The sequence below is a fragment of the Muscardinus avellanarius genome (genome assembly GCF_963383645.1).
Source record: "Muscardinus avellanarius genome assembly, chromosome: 2".
NCBI classification, from domain to species: Eukaryota; Metazoa; Chordata; class Mammalia; order Rodentia; family Gliridae; genus Muscardinus; species Muscardinus avellanarius.
In genome coordinates this window covers 101,877,334-101,900,710 of record NC_137787.1, presented here as the reverse complement: position 1 = coordinate 101,900,710, position 23,377 = coordinate 101,877,334, and the positions used below count along the sequence as shown (strand labels likewise).

The window sequence follows — 23,377 nt, the reverse complement described above, 5'->3', positions numbered from 1 at the left end:
TTCACCACTCGCTCAGTTGTAACAAGAATATGGACGCCTTGTGCCATTCGAGGCCATATGGACAACAATAAGGCACTGTGTCTTTTCTCATCCAAGAAGGTTTTCAGTGGAGCTCTAGTACAGAGCCTGTACTGCGGCCCCTGCCCAGCAGTAATGAGAAGCCCGCATCTATGTCAGTGGAGGCTTCACTGGGAGCCGGGACTAGTTTCCAAAACTGGCAGGCAGGTATAAGGCAGGTCCTTCCTTCACCTACTAGAAAAGTGTCAGAAGTCAGGGAAAGCAGAAGGTGAAAGTAAGAACTAGATTCTCCAAACATAACAAACCAAAGGTCCAAATGTCAATGAAAAACAGTCACTCATTATGCAAAAAATCTAAGAGTTCAAACCAAATGAAAAACAAAAACAGATTGCAAAGACAAGGGAGAGATGTTCAGCTTATCTGACAAAGATTCTAAAGCATTCATGGTAAAAATGTCTCAATGCACAGCTATGCTCAGTAGTCAGTCACAAAAAGTAAAAAATTAGATGCTCCGCCTAGTATGTGGAAGCTAGGGAAAAAAGGGTCATAGGAAGAACTCTAGATTAAAAAGGTGAAACAATAGAGGCGCAAATAAGGAGACCTAACTGAGGGGGATGGGAGGGAGAAGAGGAAAACCCCCTAAATGTACATGATGTACATTTAACCATTTAACAAACATATCAAAGTCAATCACTAAGCCTAACCTAAGAAGGGGGAGGGGGAGGGAATGGGTGGGAAGTAGGAAGGGCTAAATGAGTGAAGTGTGCATGTATGCCTCTGCAATCTTGTACCCCATTAAGGTGTATGGCAACAATGCACCGATACAGCAAAAGAAAATTAGAAGTCCTTGGTAGCAAATAAATAGAAAGTCTTGGCAAAAAAAAATTAAAGACACACACAAGAACCAAATGGATATCCAGAACTAAGAAAATCAACAGCCAAAAAAAGCCAGTGAAGGGGCTCAGTAATAAAATGGAGAAGAGAAACGAACTCGTTTATCTGAACATAGAATCACAGAAAATACACGATCTGAACAGCTGATAGCAATAAACTGAGAAGCATCATCAAGAGAGCCTCAGGAACATGTCTTGGACTAAGAGTCTCATAGTCATGTCTCAAAGCTCTTAAGAGAGAGGAGGGGGCTAAAGAAATTTTCAAAGAAACAGTGAATGAAAACTCAAATTTGGCAAAACACAAAAACCTACATATTCAAGAAACTGAGTAAACCCTAGTTAGGTAAACCCAAAGAATTTTATACCAGACACATCATTGCCAAACTTCTGAAAAGGAAAGACATAGAAAAAATATCTCGAAAGTTTTGAGAGAGAAAAATGGTGAGATGCATACAGGCTCAAACAATTAGAATGACAGCAGGTTTCTTACTAGAAACCTTGGAGGCCAAAAGGAAGTAGCATGCCATTTTTCAAGTGCTGCACAGCAGAACTGTCAATCCAGAGTTCTATCCCCAGTCAAAACATCCCTCAGGAATGGAGGAGAAAGCCAGATATGTTCAGATGAAGGAGAACTGAAGAAAATTTGTTGCCAGTAGACCTGTCTTAAAAAAATGGTTAAAGAAAGATCTCTAAACTGAAAGCAACTGATAAAAAAATCAATCAATACAAAATGAAGGCCTAAATGTATTATCTTAATGATAAAATTCTTAGAAGGAAACATAAGTGAAAAGCCCATTATTGTTGGCATTGACATTATTTTGTAAAGTATCACACCAAAAATGCAGGCAACCAATGGAAAAATAAACAAGTGAGACTCCATTAAGCTAAAAAGCTTCTTTACAACCAAGAAAACAATACAAGGAAAAGGCAGCCTCCAACCTGGTATGGTGGTGCATGCTTATAATCCCAATACTTGGGAGGCTGAGATAGGGAGATCACAGATTTGAAGCTAGCTTCAACAACTTAGCAAGACCCTGTTACAAAATAAAAAATAAAAAATGATGGAGGTGTAGTTTGGAGGCAATATGTTCCGCAGTTCAATCTCCAGTACTAAAATAAATAAATAATTTAACACATATTTTTCTATGAATATACATATAACTACATACATGTATCCTCAATATGAACCCAGGTAAAAAAGAAATTGTTAAGGATAGTGCTGATGTTGATTGATTGATTGATTGATTAGAAGTGACTTGAATAAAGGACAGCAGAGTCAGAATGATTTGTAAAGAAAACTATTATTTTTAGAGAAACAGGGTAGCTGAGGGGGCTTCAGAGGAGAGAGAGAAGTCTCTTGTCCTCCTCCCAAAAAGGAGGAGTATTTTTCTTTCATTGAGGGTTTTAACCAAAAAATTGTAAGATGATTAATCATGGAAACAACAAAGCAGTCTTGGAAGAAACAGGTAGTCATGGATGAATCAGGGAAAGAAAGGGCAAATAAGGAGATTGTCAGGGTCCCTGCTTATCAGTCTCACTTGGGTAGCGAGTTTGTGCCCCTTCCAATCTGGACCAAGGTTACCTCAAAGCTGATGACTAAAAAAGCTTCGAACAAAAAAAAATGACAAAATTTTGAAGGCACTCCACCCCAAAATTAATAACAGCCAAAGACAATGATACCTCTCTGACTAAAAGGGGTTTGAAAGTAGTTAGGTGATACCAAAGCTACTCACTCACTTAGGGATGTACCGGCCAGTTTACACAGAATCAAGCAACAAGGTACTGGATCAGCAAATATCATGTTGTACTTCTAACAGAATAATTTTTTCATGTCAATAGCGGATCTGTTTATTATTACATATTCATCAGTGTGGCTTTCAACACGAAGTGAGACATGCATATCACCCCAGAAGCAATCCATTTTCCAGGGCTTCTTATTGATATACATCATTGAAAAGCCATTATGAATTATTGAGGAGGTAATTGGTGGTTAAAAATAAACAATAAATCATACTGACCACACAAATCAACTCTTTATACTGGATAAGAGTTTAATAATATTTATCTGATAATTCCTAAAATAACTGGAAAACAGCATGAATGTATCGCCATGATTTTCTTTTTATATTGGTATAAGCTTTTATGTTTTTGTAGATAGTTTTATAAAGTTATTCATTACAGGAGAATGAAGTTTTACCTGATATTGAAAAATAAAACATTTCCTCTACCACAAACTCTTTAATTTAACATACAGACTGAGCACCCCAATCCAAAAAAATCTGAAATAAAAATGCTCTCAAGTACAACTCTTTTTAACTGCTTAGAAACTCAAACATTTTGGGTTTGGAGTATTTTAGATTTTCAATTTAGGCATGTTTTTCAGTGAAATCTATACAAATATTTCAAAATCTAGAAACTCTAAAATCTGAAATACTTTTTTTTGCAGTACTAGGGATTAAATCCAGGATCATTCTGCCTTTGAGCTATACTCACAGTCCAATTTTTATTACTATTATTTTTTAAAATTTGAAATAGGATCTCACTAAGCTGCAGAGAGCCTCACTGAGTAGATGAGGCTAGCCTTGAACCCAGATCCTCCTGTCTCAGCCTTTCAAGTACTGGGATTATAAGCATGTGCCACCATGCCCAGCTTGAAATACTTCTGATCTCAATGTTTTTGATAAAGCATTTTTGATAAGCAATAGTTGCACTATGTAATGTAGGAACAACATTTATCAGTAGGGATCTGCAAATCACTGCTCCTAGCCTCCTGCTCTGTGTTACACATGGTATGCACAATAATCCCATTTGGATCTTACATTCAGGAAGCATAATTATCACGCCAAGCAGAACCATGTCAACATTTTTATTTCCCGAGTTTCCAAAGTTAACATCTCTCCTGCATTGTGTCAATTATACATCTTGTCCCATACTCTCATGCTCTATATCTTGAATCTTGCTATTTTTCACACCTAATACTATCATTTGAATTTTATTATTAAGTACTGATGCCAAAATTATGAAGTGGATTCCTGCAGCCAGCCTCAGCTGCTCAGTGAGGTCCTTTCCAACTCAGGGAGACCCTGTTCCAAAATAAAAGAATAAAAAATAGGGCTGGGGATGTAGCTTGGACGTAGAATGCCCCTGAGTTCCATCCCCAGTACCACACACACACACACAAAAAAAATAGAATGCATCCACATTCCATATTCCCAGATCCAGATAATAAAGAGGTAATTATCATATAAAAGAGATCATTGCACTATAGACAGATACTAGGCATCTGACTGCCAAGAGACACATGTGTGGAGGGGATGCTCTTACCTTTTAAGTTTATCACTATAGAGCAAAGCTTGATAGTTATCTACTTGACAGTACTCCTCAGAGCTTTTAATATATACGTAGAATCACTAGTACAAGTAATCAAAATGTTGAGGCTGCCCAGTTTGCTGCTCTTCACACCATAACCCTCCAGATGCTAAGAGCTAATTTCATAAGCAGAGATCAACTGCACAAAGCAGCCTCATCTACTTTCTTTTAAACTGTGTGTGTAAGAGCTGCGTGCCTGGATAACAAGAGTGACCTGATCAAGTCAAGATACACTAAGGTAAAGAGCTAAATGATTAAGTCCTTCTGAAAATGTTGCTGTCTAAATTCTACGACATAAATTTTCAGAAGGTGTTGTACTTGGATGACATGGAGTCCCAAGAATGCAGTGAAGAATGGTGGGAGAACCAGACGCACTTCAGGTGCAGGTTCCTTGATATCAAAAGGCTCTACAGGGTAAGTGTGAAGACAGGCACAGACCTGCCATGCTTCCCTCCTGTTCACTCTGTCTTCCCCCTGAACCACTGTCAGCCACTCACTAAGCGCTTCTGGACTGGTTCTCCATAACACTCAAGGGATACTTTCCCTGCCTGGCCCACTGAAGAGTGCTGAGGCCAAGGGTAAAAGTTAACCAGTGTGGGGTCATCAACAAGTATACTTGAAGGAGGGTATTAGCATGGCTCCTTGGAATGTTATGAGAATAACACATTTTAAAATTATTAGAAGCCGGGCGTAATGGTGCATGCTTGTAATCCCCGTGCTTGGGAGGCAGAGACCGGAGGTTCGCGCAGGCTCGAAGCCAGCCATGCGTGCTGGCTTAGGAGACCCTGTTTCCAAATAAAAAAAAAATGTAAAAAATAGGTCTGGGAGTGTATCCTGGAGGTAGAAGGGCTTCCAGAAACCCCAGTACCACCACCAACATAAATAAATAAATAAATAAATAAATAAATAAACAAATAAATTTATTAGAAAAAATAGTTTCCTTGACAAATGTGCCAAGGAAAGTGAATACTGATAAAACACTCAACCAATGCATAGTACTCAAACAACTGGGAAAGTATTGAGGGAGAGCCAGGCATGGTGCCGCACACCTGTAATATCAGTACTTGAGAAGCTGAGATAGGAGGATCATAAGTTTGAGGCCAATTTTCAGCAGCTTAGTGAGACCTTGTTTCAAAATACAAAATGAATGGCTTCAATTCCTGGTGCCTAATAACAAATATAGTAATAATAATAACAGAGGAAAAAAGCCAAGTTTAGCTTACATATCCATCAGAACAATGAAACCAAGTCTGATAGAGTCAAGATTATAAACTGTAAAACTCCAATAGAGTACTAAAACATTTAAGAAACATAAATAAACTGAAACCTAGAAACCAAAGACTCCTGGCCCAATCCCTGAAAGAAAGAGACTTAGGCTACTTTAGTTCTAAGTAGGACAATGACAGGGAAAGCAGCCACTAAAAGGAGTTAGGAGAAACCAGATGAACTTCCTATAGAAGTTTAAAGTTTGAATATGCTGGCATGTTGCTTTGGAATGCCTCGGTAGCTCCAGTTGACCCATCTTTCCACTTTCTGCTGTGATCCTCCATTGAATCTTCACCTGGAAGTACTGAGTCAGGAAAAGAGAGGTAAAAGAAACCCCGTAATGTGTATGCGTGATCCTCAAGAGCTGGAGATAGGATACAGACAATAACTGAAGTGCCCTAATCTAACACACACACACACACACACACACACACACACACACACACACACACACAGCTTCTAAAGCTTGGAGCCAAGGGGAGAGGACTGAGGCTCACAACTCTGAATCCTTCCCTCATGATATGTCTGCTAGTGCAGCAGAGTACAGTCTCTACAGCACGGAAAAGCTGGCAGTGGGACTTTGCTGCAAAGATCTTCAATAATGACTCCAAACGCTATCAGCTGGGCTGTAAAGCAGAGCATATAAGTGGTCCAGGTTTCCAAACACCAGCATTGGGATAGAGCAAAAGCAATCTCCAGGGCTGCTGTGGGAATCAGATTCAAACTCCTGAAGGGAAGGTCTTGATCCTGGCTAAGAATCATACGCAGGTTCCCTTTTAGGAAAGATGGTGCAAGCACTCTCCAGCTAGTCTCTTGCAAAGAACACAAATATAAATCCTCAACAGAATGCACAGAACAGCTATCTAAAAACTCTGAAAATGAATGGTAGCAGGTGCACTGGAGAAGAAAAATATAATAGTTCTATGAGTCAGCAGTGAGTTCACCTCTCTGGTATCATCTGGTCTGGCCTACAAGTACAGACAGAAACACAGAAGCATACGCCAGGCACGGGCAGAATTTCTAGAAAAGAAGAAGGAAAGAGAGACCTACAGGATCAGGGAGACTGAGGCCATCCAAAGCCTGATTTCCCCCCTCCCAGCCCTTTGGGCACTGATGCTGAGAGCAGCAGGTGGCCCTCATACCTGAGGTGACAGGTAACTATCTGAAGCTCCAAAGGCAGGGACCTTCTTTTCTTCAGAGAAGATGTGACCTTAAGATTGAGGGGTAAATGATTCCCTCTGCTTTTCCTCCTTCTCTGTCTTCTGACTGCTGAACTAAAGACACTGGTACAGAAGAGAAGTCAAACTAAAGTCCAGGGTTTATGGACAGACGAACAGCAAGGAAAGCTCCAGGAAGGTTAAAAGAAAAAATGTAAGACCACACAGAGAAGGAACACCCAAGGAACACTGTGATCAATGCCTATGTTCACCTCCAAGCTACACATGCACAGATCTGACCTAAATAGCACGGGCTATGAGTACTGAGCTACAGAGACTGAAGCCAAGGTCCCCGACTGGTCTCGGGGAAAGGTACAGGCCCAAATCCAGTCAGTACTGAGAAATGGAAAATCAGGAAAATCTTAACTTACAAGGGAAAAAACTCATTGACAAATACTAGCCCCTAGATGATGGAGATGATAGACTATCTTAAATTAAGAGACTCGAAATAGAACAAATGAAAGTATTAAAAACTGAAGCATGGAAAATCCAAATAAAATAAATCATGAGCCTGACTCAACAGCAGAATGCAAATTATCCAGAAGCTATGAATATGATGACCATACAAATAGAAAATCAAATTTGCTCCAAAGAAGGGGAAAAAAAATAGTGGAGACTCAGAGACCTTTACTACAATTCTGAATGTTCTTTCCATCAAAGTCTTAACAAGATAGGCAAAATAAGCACAGAGAATATATACATATTAAATAAATAATTTGGTGAAAGACAAACATTCTGAGCCAAGAAGTGCAATGAACCTCCAAACATTATCATTTTAAAGAAATTGATGCCCAAGCATACCATAATAACATTGTAGAAAACTTAAGAAATATCATCATCATCATCATCATCATCATCATCATCATCATCATCATTATCCCTAGAACAGTCAGACAAATAAATCTGGAAAAAATTCTAATGACCATGGGCTACTAGAAATCATGAGATATAGACAAAAGTAGAACATTTTAAATATCTGCAAAAAATACCAACCAACCATGAGAAAATAAGATTTGCAACAAGTTTAATTTCATTAGCATCAAAGAGCAGCAAATAACTAGGAATAAAATTTAAAATAAGATGTCCAAGATCTCTTGAGAGCTATAAAATATTGTTGAGAGAAATTATGGGAAATCTAAATGCAGGTCTCTAACATGTTTAGAGGTTGAAAGAATCCATACTTTAGGATGTCACTTCTGCCCGCATAGCTCTAAAGATTCAATGCTATTATAAACAAAATCACAGGAGGCATTTTCAGGAAATTGACAAGCTGATTCTAATATTGACACGGAAAATTAAAGGGCTTTACAATAGCAAAAATATCTTGGAAAAGAACAGATTTGAAAAGCTTTACTACCTCATTTTAAATCTGAGTACACAATCACGACAATCAAACAATGTGGTATTTGCACAGGATTGGAAATAAATATAACAAATAAAAAGCAAGAGTCCAAATACAAGCTTGTACACACAGAGGCAAATGGCTTTCTACAAAGGTACCAAGGAAATACAAGAAAGGAAGTTAATTCTTAAAAAAGAAATAAATATATGTGGGTATTTGCATTTTTAAAATGAAACTCAATCTGACACACATCATGCAAATTAAGCCCCCATGGATCACAGACCTAAACATAGCATTCAAAACTAAAACTCATGTAAAGGAAAATAGAAGATAATATTTTTGGAAAAAACGTAGGTAAAAATTCTTAAAATACAGAAGGCACTAGTTGTGAAAAAACAATGATCAGACTTTAGTACTGAAAATCTTCTGGCCATTAAAAAACACCACAAGCCAGGTGTGGTGGCACATGCTTGTAATCCCAGCATTTGGGAGGCTGAGACAGGAGGACCTCTGTTCGCAGACCACCTCAGCTACTTAGTGAGGCCCTCCATAACTTAAAAGTGAGACTCTCTTTCAAAATAGGGCAGAGGTGTAGCGTGGAGGTAGAATACCCCTGGGTTCCATCTCAGAACTGCAAAATAAATAAAGAAATGAAACCCGCCATTATTTAAAATTAATAGGGAAACCAACGAAAAGGAAAATGTTTGCAACACATATTTTCACAAAAATGTGTATTTAAAACATATAAATAGCTCATGCAACTCAAAAAGAAAATCAGCTTCTCCTTCCAATAAGCAGAATTTAACAGATATATAGATAGTAAGTGGATGAAAAGTACTTAACATTTTTTATCATCAAAGAAATATAAATTAAAATATGATGAGATACCACTGCTTATCAACTACAGTGGGGAAAAAATCTGACAATTTCACTGCTGACAAGGTGTGCATCAATGAAATCTCTTAAGAATTTCTGGTGAAAATGTAGAAGTAAATGGTTATTTTCGAGTGCGGAATACCTGTTTCTTCAAAAGCTGAATATAAACATAACAAAAACTCCAACAATTCAGGTTGGGGAAGGAGCTCAGTCCTAGAACATGTGCCTGATGTGAGTGAAGCCCTTGGCTGAATGCCCAGTACCACAAAAAATAAAACATCTACGACACAAGTAAAACTCCAACAATTCCATCCTAAGGTATTTATCAAAGATCATTAACAATATATGCCCATAATGACTTGCACATTAATATTCGTAGCATTAAATATTCATAACAGCTGAAAACTGGAAAATATTTAGACAGGGTAGAGGACTTAGGAACAGTAAGGCTGAAAAAAAAATACATTAAAAAAGAAGACACAAACTGGGTGAGGTGGCGCACGCTTGTAATCCCAGCATTCGGGAGGATGAGACCGGAGGATCACGGTTCATGGACAGCCTCAGCTACTTATCGAGGCCCTCTGCAACTCAGTGAGACCCTGTTTCAAGATAAAGAATAAAAAATAGGGCAGGGGGTGTAGCTTGTAGGTCGAATGCCCCTGGGTTCCATCCCCAGACCACAAAACAGAAAAGAAGAATACACACACACACACACACACACACACACACACACAATCAAATCATGGATTGAACCTGGACCAAGGACATTATATTCACAGGATCCCAAACCAGACCAGTCACACAGGAAGTAGCTGAGGAGCCATCAGATGGAATGAAAGATCCTCTCCCCAAGAATACTGCGGATTACTCTCTTTTGGGTGCTTTCTCCTTGCCTGTGTGGGGGGCCTATTCTTTCTATTCCCTATTTTCCTTGACTACAAACAAACTTCATATCCCTACACTTACCCTTCTATTTTCTGTGGAAATCATTCATTTTGAAACTGAGTCTTGCCAAGTTTCTGAGGCTTTTGATAAATTGCTGAGGCTGTCCTCTAACCAAGTACCAGTATTATAAGCCTGTGTCAAGGTACGTGGCTAAATATGTATTTATGATATTATGTAATACCATATCATTCAGCAATGTAATAAATCATGAATCCACATAATGACATGAATAAATATCAACATAATACCATTTGGAAGAATTAAGACACAAAAGAGCACGTGCTGTAGCATGTACTATTGATATCATTCATGTGAAATCCCAAAACTGGAAAAATTAATTAGAATAATATAATGCAATTCCTATCAAAACTCAGTTGCCTCTCCTTTTTTTTTTTGGCAGAAATTAGCAAGCTGATGCTAAAACTCATATGGAAATGCAAAGGGTTTAGAAGAATCAAGAACTCTTGGGGGAAGAGAGAACTACATTACAGGACACATCTCTATGTCTCAACTTCCAAATAGTAATACTTGTGCTACTTGATTACTAGAGACAGCAAACAAGGCTAATAGAATAAGGGAAGACATACAGATCAAAAAACTTAAAAAATTAACCTTCATAATATTCATGGCAATTGATTTTTAATAAGACTACCAATGTATGTAATTCAATGGGGAAAGGAAGTCTTGAATGCTGGAACAAGTGGATAATCACATGCCAAAGAGTGAAGTTGGCCCCTTTCATCAAATCAGACATGCAAAATGAACCATAGCCCCCATGTAAGATGTAGAATCATAAAGCAACCCCTTTCTTGAATAAAACACCAAAAGTTAAAGTGACGAAAGAAAAAATATATTGGATTTCTTAAAAATTAAACACAAGTTCAGTGTTTTAAAGGATACCATCAAGATAGTACAACAAGTATCTACAGAATGGGAGAGAATACTTACAAATCATATATCTGACAATTGACTGAGATATTCCTAAAATGTATTCTGCAACAATTCCAACATGGAAACAATTCAAATATGAATTGAAAAGAAAGTGGATCAAAAAAGTGTGTTATTTTCATATAATGAAGTACTTACTATTCAGTTGTTTTTAAAAACTAAGCTGCTAAAACACATGGATGAATCTCAGAATCACTATGTTGAAGCACAGCAGCCAGACAGACAGGAAAACATATTGAATGGCCCCTTTACACCACATTCAAGGGCAGGCACAACTAGCACAGGAACTACGGACAGGATATGGATGGCTGATTATACAGACCTGAGGTGTGTGAATGACAAGGGCTGGAAAAGGAACTCAACTAGGCTGTTGTTTCCCTAAGTGGATCTAAAATCATTAAATTAGATAATTTAGATAAATTAGATATATCTTACTATCTACACATTTACTTCAATTTTTGAAAGGACAAAAAAGGATAAAGAATGTCATGCTTTGTGGTATGTTGCCCAACCTATGTCCTATTTTAAACACAAAATAGAAACATAAAAAGCCCTCGCAGACACCAGGGGAACTGAGAATAGTGACCTTTGTGTCGAAATAATTAAGCAGTCCTTGAACCTGGGCTTCTCCTGTCCTGGCATCCCAAGTACTGAGATCACAAGTGTGTGTCACCACGCCTGGCTATCCATCTAGGTTTTACAGATATTTTAGCACATTTTATGGTATGTGCTTTATTTACAAAAACAAATAAATGGATATATAAGACTTCTCTCTTTTCCCCAAGGTATCCATTATGCCAAATTTGGTATGTGATATTTCCACATGTTGTAAACTTTTTAATGATATTATTATTTTGGAATTCGCCCATGTGCACACATATAAATCTAGTTATTTTTTATTGCTGCATATTATTTCACTATTTGAAAAAAATCTGTTTATTCCTCTGTTCTCCTGAGGGATCTTGAGATTGCTTTGACTTTTTCATTAAAAACAATGCTAAAGCATGTATCTTTCTATAAACGCTCTGCCTACAGGTGAAATTTTTGCTGGTGCAGAAACATGAAACTGGAATTGTCATGTCACACACTGTTTTGACTTAAACCCTCTGGATAACATAAAATGAATGTCTGAACATTTATATCAGTTACACTTCCACCAGCAATAGAAAGATTCCGATTTCTATATATCCTTGCTTTCTGGAGTTCTCAGACTTCTAAAATCTTTACAAATAGACAAACAAGGAATGTCATAACTGCTTCATCTGAACAAAAACTTTCAACATTTGTTTTTCCTGACACTTCACTATCAACTTGTCTTGCAAATATCTTTTCACTTTGTTAATGACATCTTTTTCAAAGTAAACATTTTTATTGCCAACGTATTGGCTTTATCAATGTTCTTCTATGGCTTATGCATTTTGAGGGTCCTTGAGAACAAAATCCTTCTTTATTTCTGTACTCTATTTGCTAACTTCTAAATGTAATAAAATTTCACATTTTATTTGTATGTTTTCAATTTATGTGAAATTCACTTTTTATCCCTAGTGTTAGATAACAATGAAATCAGATCATTTACCATTCAAATTGTTAAAGTGGTCTTCATAAATTGTCCATTCTTTTCTCACTAATCTGTAATTCTACTTCTATTATATTCCATATAAGTGGATCTAATTCAAGATTCTCCATTCTAAGGTTTATTTGAATATCTCTGCTCTAACATCACACTGATTTGATTGCTTTAGCAATAATCTTCATACATGACAGAACACAATATCCCTTTATCTTTCTTTAAAATTATATAAGCTTTGACTTTCTTTTTTATTATATTAGTATCTATATTTGCTTATTAAATTTTGTGAAAACCCTGCTGGGATTATGATTGGAGTTACATTGAATATATATGTGATTGTCATTCTGGGGGGGGGGGTATCTTTATGGTATTAAGTTGTCCCTTCTAAGAATCTGTGTTTTCTGTTAATTTTGGTCTCCTTTTAAGGCCTTTAGTAATTTTCTCCATCAGTATCTCATACATTTCATCTTGGATTTATTCTTACATGTCAAAAATATTGTCTTTTAAAATACATTTCTAAAGAATAATTATTGATAATGTAGAAACTGTTGACTTTTTATGTTCATTTTATATCCGGCATCTTCTAAAGGTTTCCCTAAAGATTCTCTTAAAGTTTTATGTTTACATAATCATTACTTGCAAAAATTACAAACTGCCCCAAACCTTTCTACCACTTATTTGTCTTATCTTATTGCTCTAGACAGGACTAGAAATGTACTGATGAATAGAAGCTGTCAGGCATCCTAGCCTGGGTATGGATTTTTAAAAAATGCTTCTAACACTTCACTATAAGTACAATGTTTGCTGAAGAATTTCACTGGACGTCCCTCATCAATTTAAAGAAGTTCCCTTTTGTTCTTGACTGGATAAATTTAAAAAAAAATACCATGGATTGTACTTTATCAAATGTATTTTTTCTGTTTATTGGGAGTTTGCTTTGCCCTTTAATCTATTACTTTGTCAAGTATATTAATGACATTTCCAATTTTAAGCAGTAATTATATACCTGAAATAAATACCAATTTCAACAAATTTTATAAAATATGTGAGCTGACACTTAGTGCCCGCATTTCAAATATACTCAGCCATTAAAAGAAGCCATGTTTACTTAGAGAAACGACCAATTCTAAGAGCAGAAAGCTCTTAGAAAATGAACCTAGATCATACTAATTACAGAAAGAAATGCTAAGAAGGTAAAATAATAGAACAATGATGGGAGCATGTGAGACAGACTGGGACAGTATCTTTCTTATAACAACTAAAGTGGAATTGGCTCAGCAAAAAAAATTAATAAATAAAGTAGTACTAGTTTATAACTCAAAGTATAAAATAAGCATTGATGCATTTATGCAGGCTTAAAGAAATGATGGAATAAATACATGAGAAAAAGAGAAATTTCCCACGAAAAAGAATTCAAAATGATTTACATAGATCTTATACCCTGAAGGAGGTAGGATGACCCTTTCCTCATAAGAGTGGGTAAGCATCGTGACTTGGTTCCAAAGAGTGCAAGACAGGAGGTGGGGTAAGAGCAGCCTTCCCGTGGGGGAAGGGGCTCTGCCAAGGGGTGAAGGGTCACAGCAAGAGTGAAAGCTCCTGTTGAGAGCATGTGCCCTTGAGATAGGTGACTGCGAATGGCACGGCCACTTATGGCCGACCTTCCCCTACATCTAAGTCTGGTCATGAGAAATGCACCCATACATCCCTAGGAGACAAACGCCAAAAATAATAACCTAACCAGTATTCTCTCAAAATTGTCATCAGAAACAAGCAGAATATGAGGAACTGTCAAAACCAAGAGAAGCTTAAGAAGCCATAACAATAAATATAGTGCTCATCCTGGAACAGAACAGACACTAGAAGGACAGAAATCTGACAGAAGCATGCAGGTCATTAGTAAAAATATATCATATTTCTTCATTAATTATGAAAAATGTACTACTGTACCAGTGTAAGATTTTACTAGGAAAAAACAGAAATGGGGTATATAGGAACAATCTTCAATTTTTTCTGTACTGAGCAGTTTTTTTTGTAAGCTTGGTATAGTGATACATGCCTAAAATCTCAGTACTTGGGAAGGATCACAGGTTTGAGGCCAGCCTCAGCAATTTAGTGAGACCCCGTTTCAAAATAAAAAAAAAATAAAATAGGGCTAAGGGTATAGTTCAGAGGTAGAATACCACTGGGTTCAATCCTCAACACATATAAAATAAAGCAAAACAAAACAATAAATTGAAATGCACAAAAAAGAAAAGAAAAAAGTTTATTAAAGGTAAGCTGGGGATATTTTTCTCATTTTCTTTTTTGGGGGTCTAGTTTGTATAGTTTGTATAACTGTACTTTTGCTTTTTTTTTTTTGGTGGTGGTACTAAGAGTGGAATCCAGGGGCTCTCTACCTCCGGGCTATACTCCCAGACCTATTTTATATTTTTATTTGGAAACAGGGTCTCATTAAGTTGCTGAGAGTCTCACTAAGTAGCTGAGGCTGGCTTTGAACCTGTGCCATTTTCCTGTCTCAACCTCCCAAGAGCAGGGATTACAAGCATGCACCACCATGCCCGGCTAACTGTACTTTTAATGGCAAAGAATAAACTATCCTTTCATTGATTCAGGTTGATTCATACATGAAGAGTACAGTAAGGGAGAAATAAATACTTTACTGTTCAATAAAGAAAGCTGGAAAATTGGCCATCTGTTAAAAAAAAAAAGAACACTCCTTCTGATCCTTACCTCATGCCAAAATATTTTCATCTAGAATTTATAAAAATTTTCATATAAAAAGTAAAAAATATAAATGTTCTAGAAAATAGTGAGAATATCTATATACTGTTGGGTGGAATGGCTCTTCTTTACCCATAGCTATACTTGAGCTGATAAGGACGTTTTAAAGAAAAATGAGGCTTTGTGGTGCAGAGTCAGTGAGATGGAGTGTTCTTTGAGACTGAATGAAGACAAATACCTTATAATTTGCAAAAAATAATGACAGGTAAAATATGAAAATAATGGTGAGAGTTATTTCCTCAAAGCGAGAATATATAAAACATCAATATGCTGAAGGGAAGTCTCCTAAAATTAAGACTTTAGTGACTAGAACAAAAATCAGGCAGAACTGACTAAAGGTGTAGGTATCCAAGGGAACATCACCAATCATAGGCGCAAATGGACCCTGAAGCCAGCCTGCTTTGATCCCAAGCTCCTGTTTTAATCCCACATATTCATTCAGTGAATCACTGAAAAGAGTCCTTTTTAGATGCAGCATAGAATTTAGGATTAGAACTTTGATCAGAAGAGTGAACACTAAGCACTCCTGTAACCTTGGTACTTGGGAAGCTGAGACAGGAAGATCACAGGTTCTCAGTGAAATCAAGTTTAACACATTTTGGAGGATTGCAGTTCATTGACAGCCTCAGCTACTTAGTAAAGTCTTAGTGAGACTCTGTTTCAAAATAAAGAATAAAAAAATAGCGCTGGGGTTGTAGCTCGGAGGTAGAATGCCCTGGGTTCCATCCCTAGTACTGCAAAAAATTTAAAAAGGGCTAGGGGTATAACTCAGAAGTAGAATAACTCAGGAGTAGAATTCAATCCCCAGTACTAAAAAAAAAAAAAAAAAAAAAAAAAAAAAAGAACAAAGAACATTAGGAGGAAATTTTCAATAAAGTTTTGATTTGGGGGTTCTTTTAGGAAATATTGGGAATTAACTAAAACAGGAGTTTGGAGGATTAACCAAAACTAAAAACTTAGCATTATTATATCACTATAATGTTATTTTCGTAGTTTGGGTTATCATACCACAGTTATATATGATGTTCATGTTAGAGAACACAAGATAAAGAGTAGAAAAGTACACGACATTTTTGTAAATCTAAAATTATTCCAAAGGAAAGATGTTATTAAAAATAAATTTCTCAGCCGGTGGTGGTGGCACACACTTGTAATCCCCGCTCTTGGGAGGCAGAGACAGGTGGGTCGCGCAGTTTCGAAGCCAGCCTCAGCTGGCTTAAGAGACCCTGTTTCCAAATAAAAACAATAAAATAGGTCTCGGAGTGTAGCCCAGAGGTAGAAGGGCTTCCAGGAACACCAGTACCACCAAAATAAATAAATAAATAAATAAATAAATAAATAAATAAATAAATTTCTCAAAATAGTGTGTTGGGCATAGTCTAAAAACTTTTTTTTTTTCATTTTAGTACTGTATATTGAACTAGGGGCTACATACCTAGCCCTTTTGAGTTTTTATTATGAAATAGAGTTTTGCTAAGTTGCTGAGGGTCTAAGTTGCTGAGGCTGATCTTGAACCTGTTATTCTCCTACCTCAGCCTCCCAAGGACTAGAATAACAGGCATGAGCCACCATACCTGGATATGTCTTAAAACTTTTAAATTAAAACTTTATTGCAGCAAATTTTATTTATTTTTTTTTCATCAATCTCATTTTATTTATTTATTTTTTTTTTTAACAATTTTTTATTGAACATAAATAGTATACATTTACACTATATTTGGTGCCCTCTCCCCCCGCCCCCATTTTCTCCCCCCCCCCCCCACCAATGGTTGGCCAGGTTAACCATGTCTTATTCATAATTTTACACATGTTCAGGTGAAGATGCTCCTTAATCAAGATCGGCCTTTCTCCTCTCCTATCTTTCCATTAAAACTTAGCTAGTATTTCCCCTCTAATATCTGGGGTCCTACTGGTATCCTTTGTGTTTTCTAGTTTGGGCATATTAGAGGAAACATGTGTATCTTCTCCTTCTGTGCTTGGCTGATCTCACTTAACATGATGCTTTCCAGGGCTTTCCATCTTCTTGCAAATGATAAAATTTTGTTCTTCTTTATGGCTGAATAGAATTCCATTGTGTGTATTTCCCACAGTTTTGCTATCCATTCATCTGTTGATGGTGATCTGGGTTGGATCCATATTTTGGCTATTACAAATTGTGCTTGCAGCAAATTTTAAAAGAAACATACTTTGCCTCATAGTACTTTAATTATAACAGCATTTTATATAATATAAATATTATATATTTTGATTATAAGCAGATAACTTCTAAACATAAATATTTACCTTAACTTAATTGCATTGCTTACTTGCTTATTTAATTATTTATTTAATTATTTATTTATTTATTTATTGTAGTACTGGGGATTGAACCCAGGTACATTGTACATTCTACCACTGAACTACAACCCCAGCCCTTTTTACTTTTGAAACAGGGTCTTGCTAAATTACTGAGGGTCTCACTAAATTTCTGAGCTTGGCCTTAAACCTACAATCTTCCTGTCATACCCTCTCAAGTACTAGGATTACAAGAATGCTCAATGCACTTAGGTAGCCTTTTTTTTTAATAAAAGGACTTCTTATATAATTTATCCCATATCATCTTTCCTTTTATTTTGAAAAACAAAACTGTAAACAGCAGTTTTTTTAAAGGATAAGCTGATCTGATTGAAATGAACTGCTTTTACTTCTGCTATGGACACAGTAGAGGTCCATAAAAATCTCCTAACAGCAAGAACTAAATTTAAAGTATTAATGAAACTGCCTGGTTTTAGGAGGTGTCAGACACTGAAAGAATCAAAAGTTTAGAAAGAAATGAATTTCAAGAGCAGAGAACCTGAGGTATGTAATTAAATAGAAAACTCAGAGGAATTTGACTATGTAAGGAAAGGAGGTAAAAAGGAAGGAGAAGAAAATTAAAGGAAATTAATGAAAATGGAGGATTCGAGTGTCTCTGCAGACTGAGACTTGATGAGTGATGGGATGGGGGAATGATAGGGAAATGAAGGGTGGCTGCCTTGCTCACAGTCTTCCAATGAGTCCTATCACAGAGCAGGGGCCAGAGATCCATGGGGGCCTGTGGGCCTCCCTGTCTCCTCCCATCACTTCCGACTCCCTTCTCCCACCTGGTGCCTACAGAGCTCCTGAGCTCTCCTGAGCTTTGTATTTGCTGAGCTCCCCTGCTACAGATATCCTTGGGGGTAAACACCATCTCTTTAAAGTTTCACTCTGATATTACCTTTTCAGGGATCTATCACCATGAGCATTCTATTTTAAATGTAAAGCCCCTAGACCTCTGGAACTCCCCCGCTCTGCTCTCTTGTTTTCTGATTGCTCCATCAGTCATTTTAATTATGCCAACGGTCTATATTCCCAACCATGAGACTATGACACACAGATTCTTGCCTACATTATTTACTGATGTTTCCCCAGTGCCTAGATTAACACCAAGCATACAGCAAGTGCACAATAAATATGTGTCAAATCAATCAATGAGAAAATGTGATTGTTTAGTACCATCATCAAAATGGAGTAATAAAACACTGGCAACTTTTCTAAAGTGCTTTTTTTTGTGTATGGTACTGGAGATGGAACCCAGGGGATTTCTACTTCCAGGCTATACTCCCAGATGTGTTTTATATTTTATTTGGAAACAAGGTCTCACTAAGTTGCTGAGAGCCTCACACAGTAGCTGAGGCTGGCTTTGAACTGTGCGATCCTCCTGTCTCAGCCTCCCAAGCGCTGGGATTATAAACTTGTGCCACCATGCCTGGCTTAAAGGGCCCTTTTTTAGTAACCAGAACCAACTTTTTTCTGTGTGTTTTCTGGGAATTTTCTACATGAAACAATTGGCTTCTATCATGTTTTAAAAGAGGGGTTTGTTTTTGTAAAAATACTGAGTTACCTTCCTGAGATCCTCCCAGTTCAGGCACACTCAACATCAGAGTTAAGAGGAATGAAAGTTCATTCTTCAAGGCCTGTTGTTCTTATGAGCTTCAGTAACATTTACTTATTACCAGTAAAAGCTACAAGCTACGCATCATAAAAACTTTACACACGCAAATGTTCAGTAGCATGATCCTCGAAGCTAATAGAATCATAAAATCTCAACCTCTGCATTTTCAAGATGAAAAAACTGAAACTGAGAAAAGTCACCTTCTCATAGTCAATTAAAGAATGGCCTGTGAAGCCCTGAACAGGAGCTCATTCTGAACACAACCTTGAGTCATCACGGGGACCTAGCCTATGGACATCCTCAAATGCAGTCAAGGCTCCACATTTGGAATGTGCAGTTCACTATTCAGAAAAAACTTTATTTCCTGCAACTCGTTTCCATTTCATTGCTCAAAAATGTTTGTGATTGGTTGCTTCATATTGTTTAAACCCTCAAGATTCTTTCTGCTTTAGGACCACTAGCAAAACAAACACTGCAACCATCGTCCCTAAGTATTTTAGGCTGTTCATGGGCCGCTGTACCTTATTATTCGGGCTTCTCGCCCTGCATCTTGCTTTCCCTGTGGGGAAAAGCCTGAGGCTAGCATATTTTACACATTTCTCATTCTTTTCAGTGGATAGATTGTCAATTAACTCATGTGAAATCAAATGGAAACAGCCTTCCGGGGCTGGAAATGTGGGGAGAAAAATGAATTCTTCTGAAAAACATTACACATATACCATAGTTTTATCATGAGTGGGAAAAAATAAGTCCAGTGTCATATTTTCTTCTGAGAGGTAGCATCAGCAGTTAATCCACACAGATACCTTCCCCACATAGGCAGTCATCTCGGATGTTACAGTGGTATACAGGCAGATACTTTGCCAAAGACAGTCTATAAAATGAAGTTGCTATGGACCAAAACAACCATATTGATTTTAGTACAATTCAAAGCGCAAGGAAACATCACTTTTCTAAATGGGACACACTAGAAAGGACAGGGAGAAATATATTGCAAATAGTGGAGAGAAAGGATAGAATAAAAGACAATTACATTAGCAAACATCTCGGTGTTCTTTCGGGCTATCTATTTAAGCTCGAAGAACTAAAAGGGTAGAATTATATTGAAGTGTCTTCATCTAAATATCAAAAAGTGCTCACTTACGGACTTTGTGGAAGTATGGGTATTCAGTAGACCTTTTTGAAATAAAGCATTATAACCATTTGAATATCTAAACCTTTTTCAAAGCCCAAGAAGTTTTCTTTTCAACTAATACCTCAATGTCTTTGCAAATGGTAGAGCTATTTAAACTGCCTTACAAATGCATCATTTACCAAAATATCAAGTTTGCTGTCAGCAAATACTTTCCTTAGATATCCTCAATGGGACAAGATGCCTTTTGAGCCAGAGACCTGTGTCAGGTTCAGAACAATCAGAGAGTAGGCAGGACTTACCTTGGCCCCCTCACTTCTTCTTTGGGCAACTTCTCGCTGTAGTCGGGCCACAGCCAACTTCTCCCTGGAAAAATAAAAGCATATGATGAGTGGCCCATCCCCAGGGAAGAGGCGACACCAGCATGGCTAGGAAACATTCTTCTGAAGTCTCCAGAGGAAACCCCTTCTGTCCCTTAGCTCACTTCCTCCCTGACACTTTCTATAAATATTTAAAGCAATAGGCCATTAGGGCATTGTTTAGTCCAGTGTCATGAAAGAGACGTTTTTCCCCAACTTGGATTTTTGTAATTACAAATAAATGTTAAATGTTAAATAAAAGCTTTAAGTTTATTAATATATATCGTTTGTGTGTATATATTCTATGCCTACAACACTTCAGATAGTATCTCTATCAGCTTGCCTTATATACTTTTAATTACCTTGGTTTTGTTACTCTACATCAAGACCACATTTTAAAGAGCAAATAATAGCTGACTGTGGTGGCCCATGCCTGTAATCCCAGTGCTTGAGTAGCAGAAACAAGATCAGAGGCTCAAGACTGGTCTCAGCAAATTAGTGAAATTTAGCGAGAGCAATTTAGCAAGAGCCTGTTTCAAAATTTAAAAAAGGCCGCTAGGTGGGTAGCACTGACATAGAATGCCTCTGGGTTCAATCCCAATACAATAAAAAATGCATCACTCTAGCCAGGCATGGTGGCACACGCTTGTAATCCCCATGCTTGGCAGGCTGAGACAGGAGGATCGCGCAGAATCGAAGCCAGCTTTGCTGGCTTAAGAGACCCTGTTTCCAAATAAAAATATAAAATATCTCTGAAAGTGTATCCCGGAGGTAGAAGGCCCCTGGGTTCCATCTCCAGTACCACAACCCCCCAAAAAATGCATCACTCTCAAAACAATAATAATAGAAAATAATCTTTCAGCTTGACATATAATCCTCACTGTGCTGGGAACTTTGCCCAGCTCCTATGAGGCTGAGAGCTACCATAATGTTTTATTAGACCCATCTGTAGATGAGGAAACTAAGGATCATAGAGGCTAAGTAAAAATAACTTCTGCCTGCCATGAATAGTGTTAGGTTAAAATCTTAGGATTTCCCACTTAGAAGCCTAAATAAAAATTCTGCATGTCATATTTCAGGGTCCAGAAAATTTTAAAACATTCAGATTTAAAGATCAGATAATTTTGTTATTCTTTATTTAACAATGAGGTTCATTTTATGTTTCTGATAAATGTAATTGTGATTTCACTTACAATATACTAAATATTCACCATAATTAAAACTACTTTTGTGAACTGATAGATAATGGCAGTTTGGGTAGTTTCTTAGTTTTTTTTAAAAAAAAAAAAGTTGATAGATAACGTAGAGGTAAGTGACTTCTCCCAGTCATCCCCAAATCTTGGTTTCAGCAGGGATTTCCCCTAAAATCCTTTGGTTATTATCAACACATGAAAGTCTTTGAGTGATAGTTCATCCTCGAGTCTGCTCTATGTACAGCATCAGCCACATGCAACCAGAGAGGAAGCTGCGGGACTCAGATGAGCGGCAGCATCTCTTCACTCCTAACTTCCTGGGCCTCTCATGCCTCTGATGGCCTAGAGAGCATGTACTTTAGTTTGCCAAAGCCGAGCAGACTTCTAATAGAAATAGTTCTCCCCTGTCATAATGCCTAAAGACACAGGCTTGACAAAGAGAAACTAGAATCAGGAGATATTTAATGGATATGAGGTCGGTGACCTTGGGGCAAGACCTGTGCACTGCATGTCCTTGTGAAACGGGGCAGCAAAGTAGACAGGAAGAACTATAAAGAGATGGAAGTCACGGGCTCCTTCTTAACAAACAAGGCAGAGGGTCATTGTGTGTTCTGACACAGTTGCTGATGGGTACAATAAAGGACAAGTGCAAGAAGTAAAGAGTTCACAGAGATTAATAGGATTCTTTTTTTTTTTTTTGTGGATCTGGGGATGGGACCCAGGGGCATTCAACCACCGAGCTAAACCCTTGCCCTTTTTTTATTCTTTATTTTGAAACAGGGTCTCACTGAGCTGCAAAGGGCCTCACTAAGTAGCTGAGGCTGTCCACAAACTATGATCCTCCTGTCTCAACCTCCCCAAAGCTGAAATTACAGGCATGCACCACCATGCCCAGCTCTAGAACTTATTTATTTATTTGTTTGTTTGTTTGTTTGTTTGTTTGTTTGTTTGTTTTTGGTGATACTGGGGGTGGAATCCAGAGGCTTTCTACCTCTGGGCTATACTCCCAGATCTATTTTATGTTTTATTGGAAACAGGGTCTAAGTTACTGAGAGCCTCACTAAATAGCTGAGGCTGGCTTCAAACCTGTGCGATCCTCCTTTCTCAGCCTCCCAAGTGATCGGATAACAAGCATGCACCACCACCCCCAGTTTAGGGCTCATGTTTTATATAGACATTAAACACATGCAATTATCTACTTCCCTTGGAATTCACCAAAAAATGCAGTAAAGGGATAATAGTGGCAAACATTCACAAAGTGAAAGAAAATGGGAGAATCCAGCCTATACCCAATGACACAGCAGGTCTAGTCTGAAGAATACACCCAAACCCACATTCACTCAAAGACAGAGTAGAATGTTCATAGAAGCACTATTTGCAATAACCTTAATCTGAAAATATACATGCTAATTAACTACAGAATAGATAAACTTTTAAGAAGGAATAATCTATACCTAATCAATGGTGCTGAGAAAACTGGCTATTGATATGTTAAAAAAATGGAACTAAAATAAAC

At 37.4% G+C, this 23,377-nt stretch overlaps 1 protein-coding gene across 1 annotated transcript in view; it reads right to left on the bottom strand.

Annotated features, from left to right (window-relative positions):
• NCKAP5 (NCK associated protein 5) overlaps positions 1 to 23,377 on the bottom strand; it is a gene marked incomplete at both ends in the record, with an annotated part of 891,793 nt that overhangs the window by 537,238 nt on the left and 331,178 nt on the right. Inside the window, one exon of the mRNA XM_080689066.1 lies at positions 20,612 to 20,675. Within this exon, the coding sequence (XP_080545192.1) occupies positions 20,612 to 20,675 (64 nt within the window). The remainder of the gene's footprint in view (positions 1 to 20,611; positions 20,676 to 23,377) is intronic.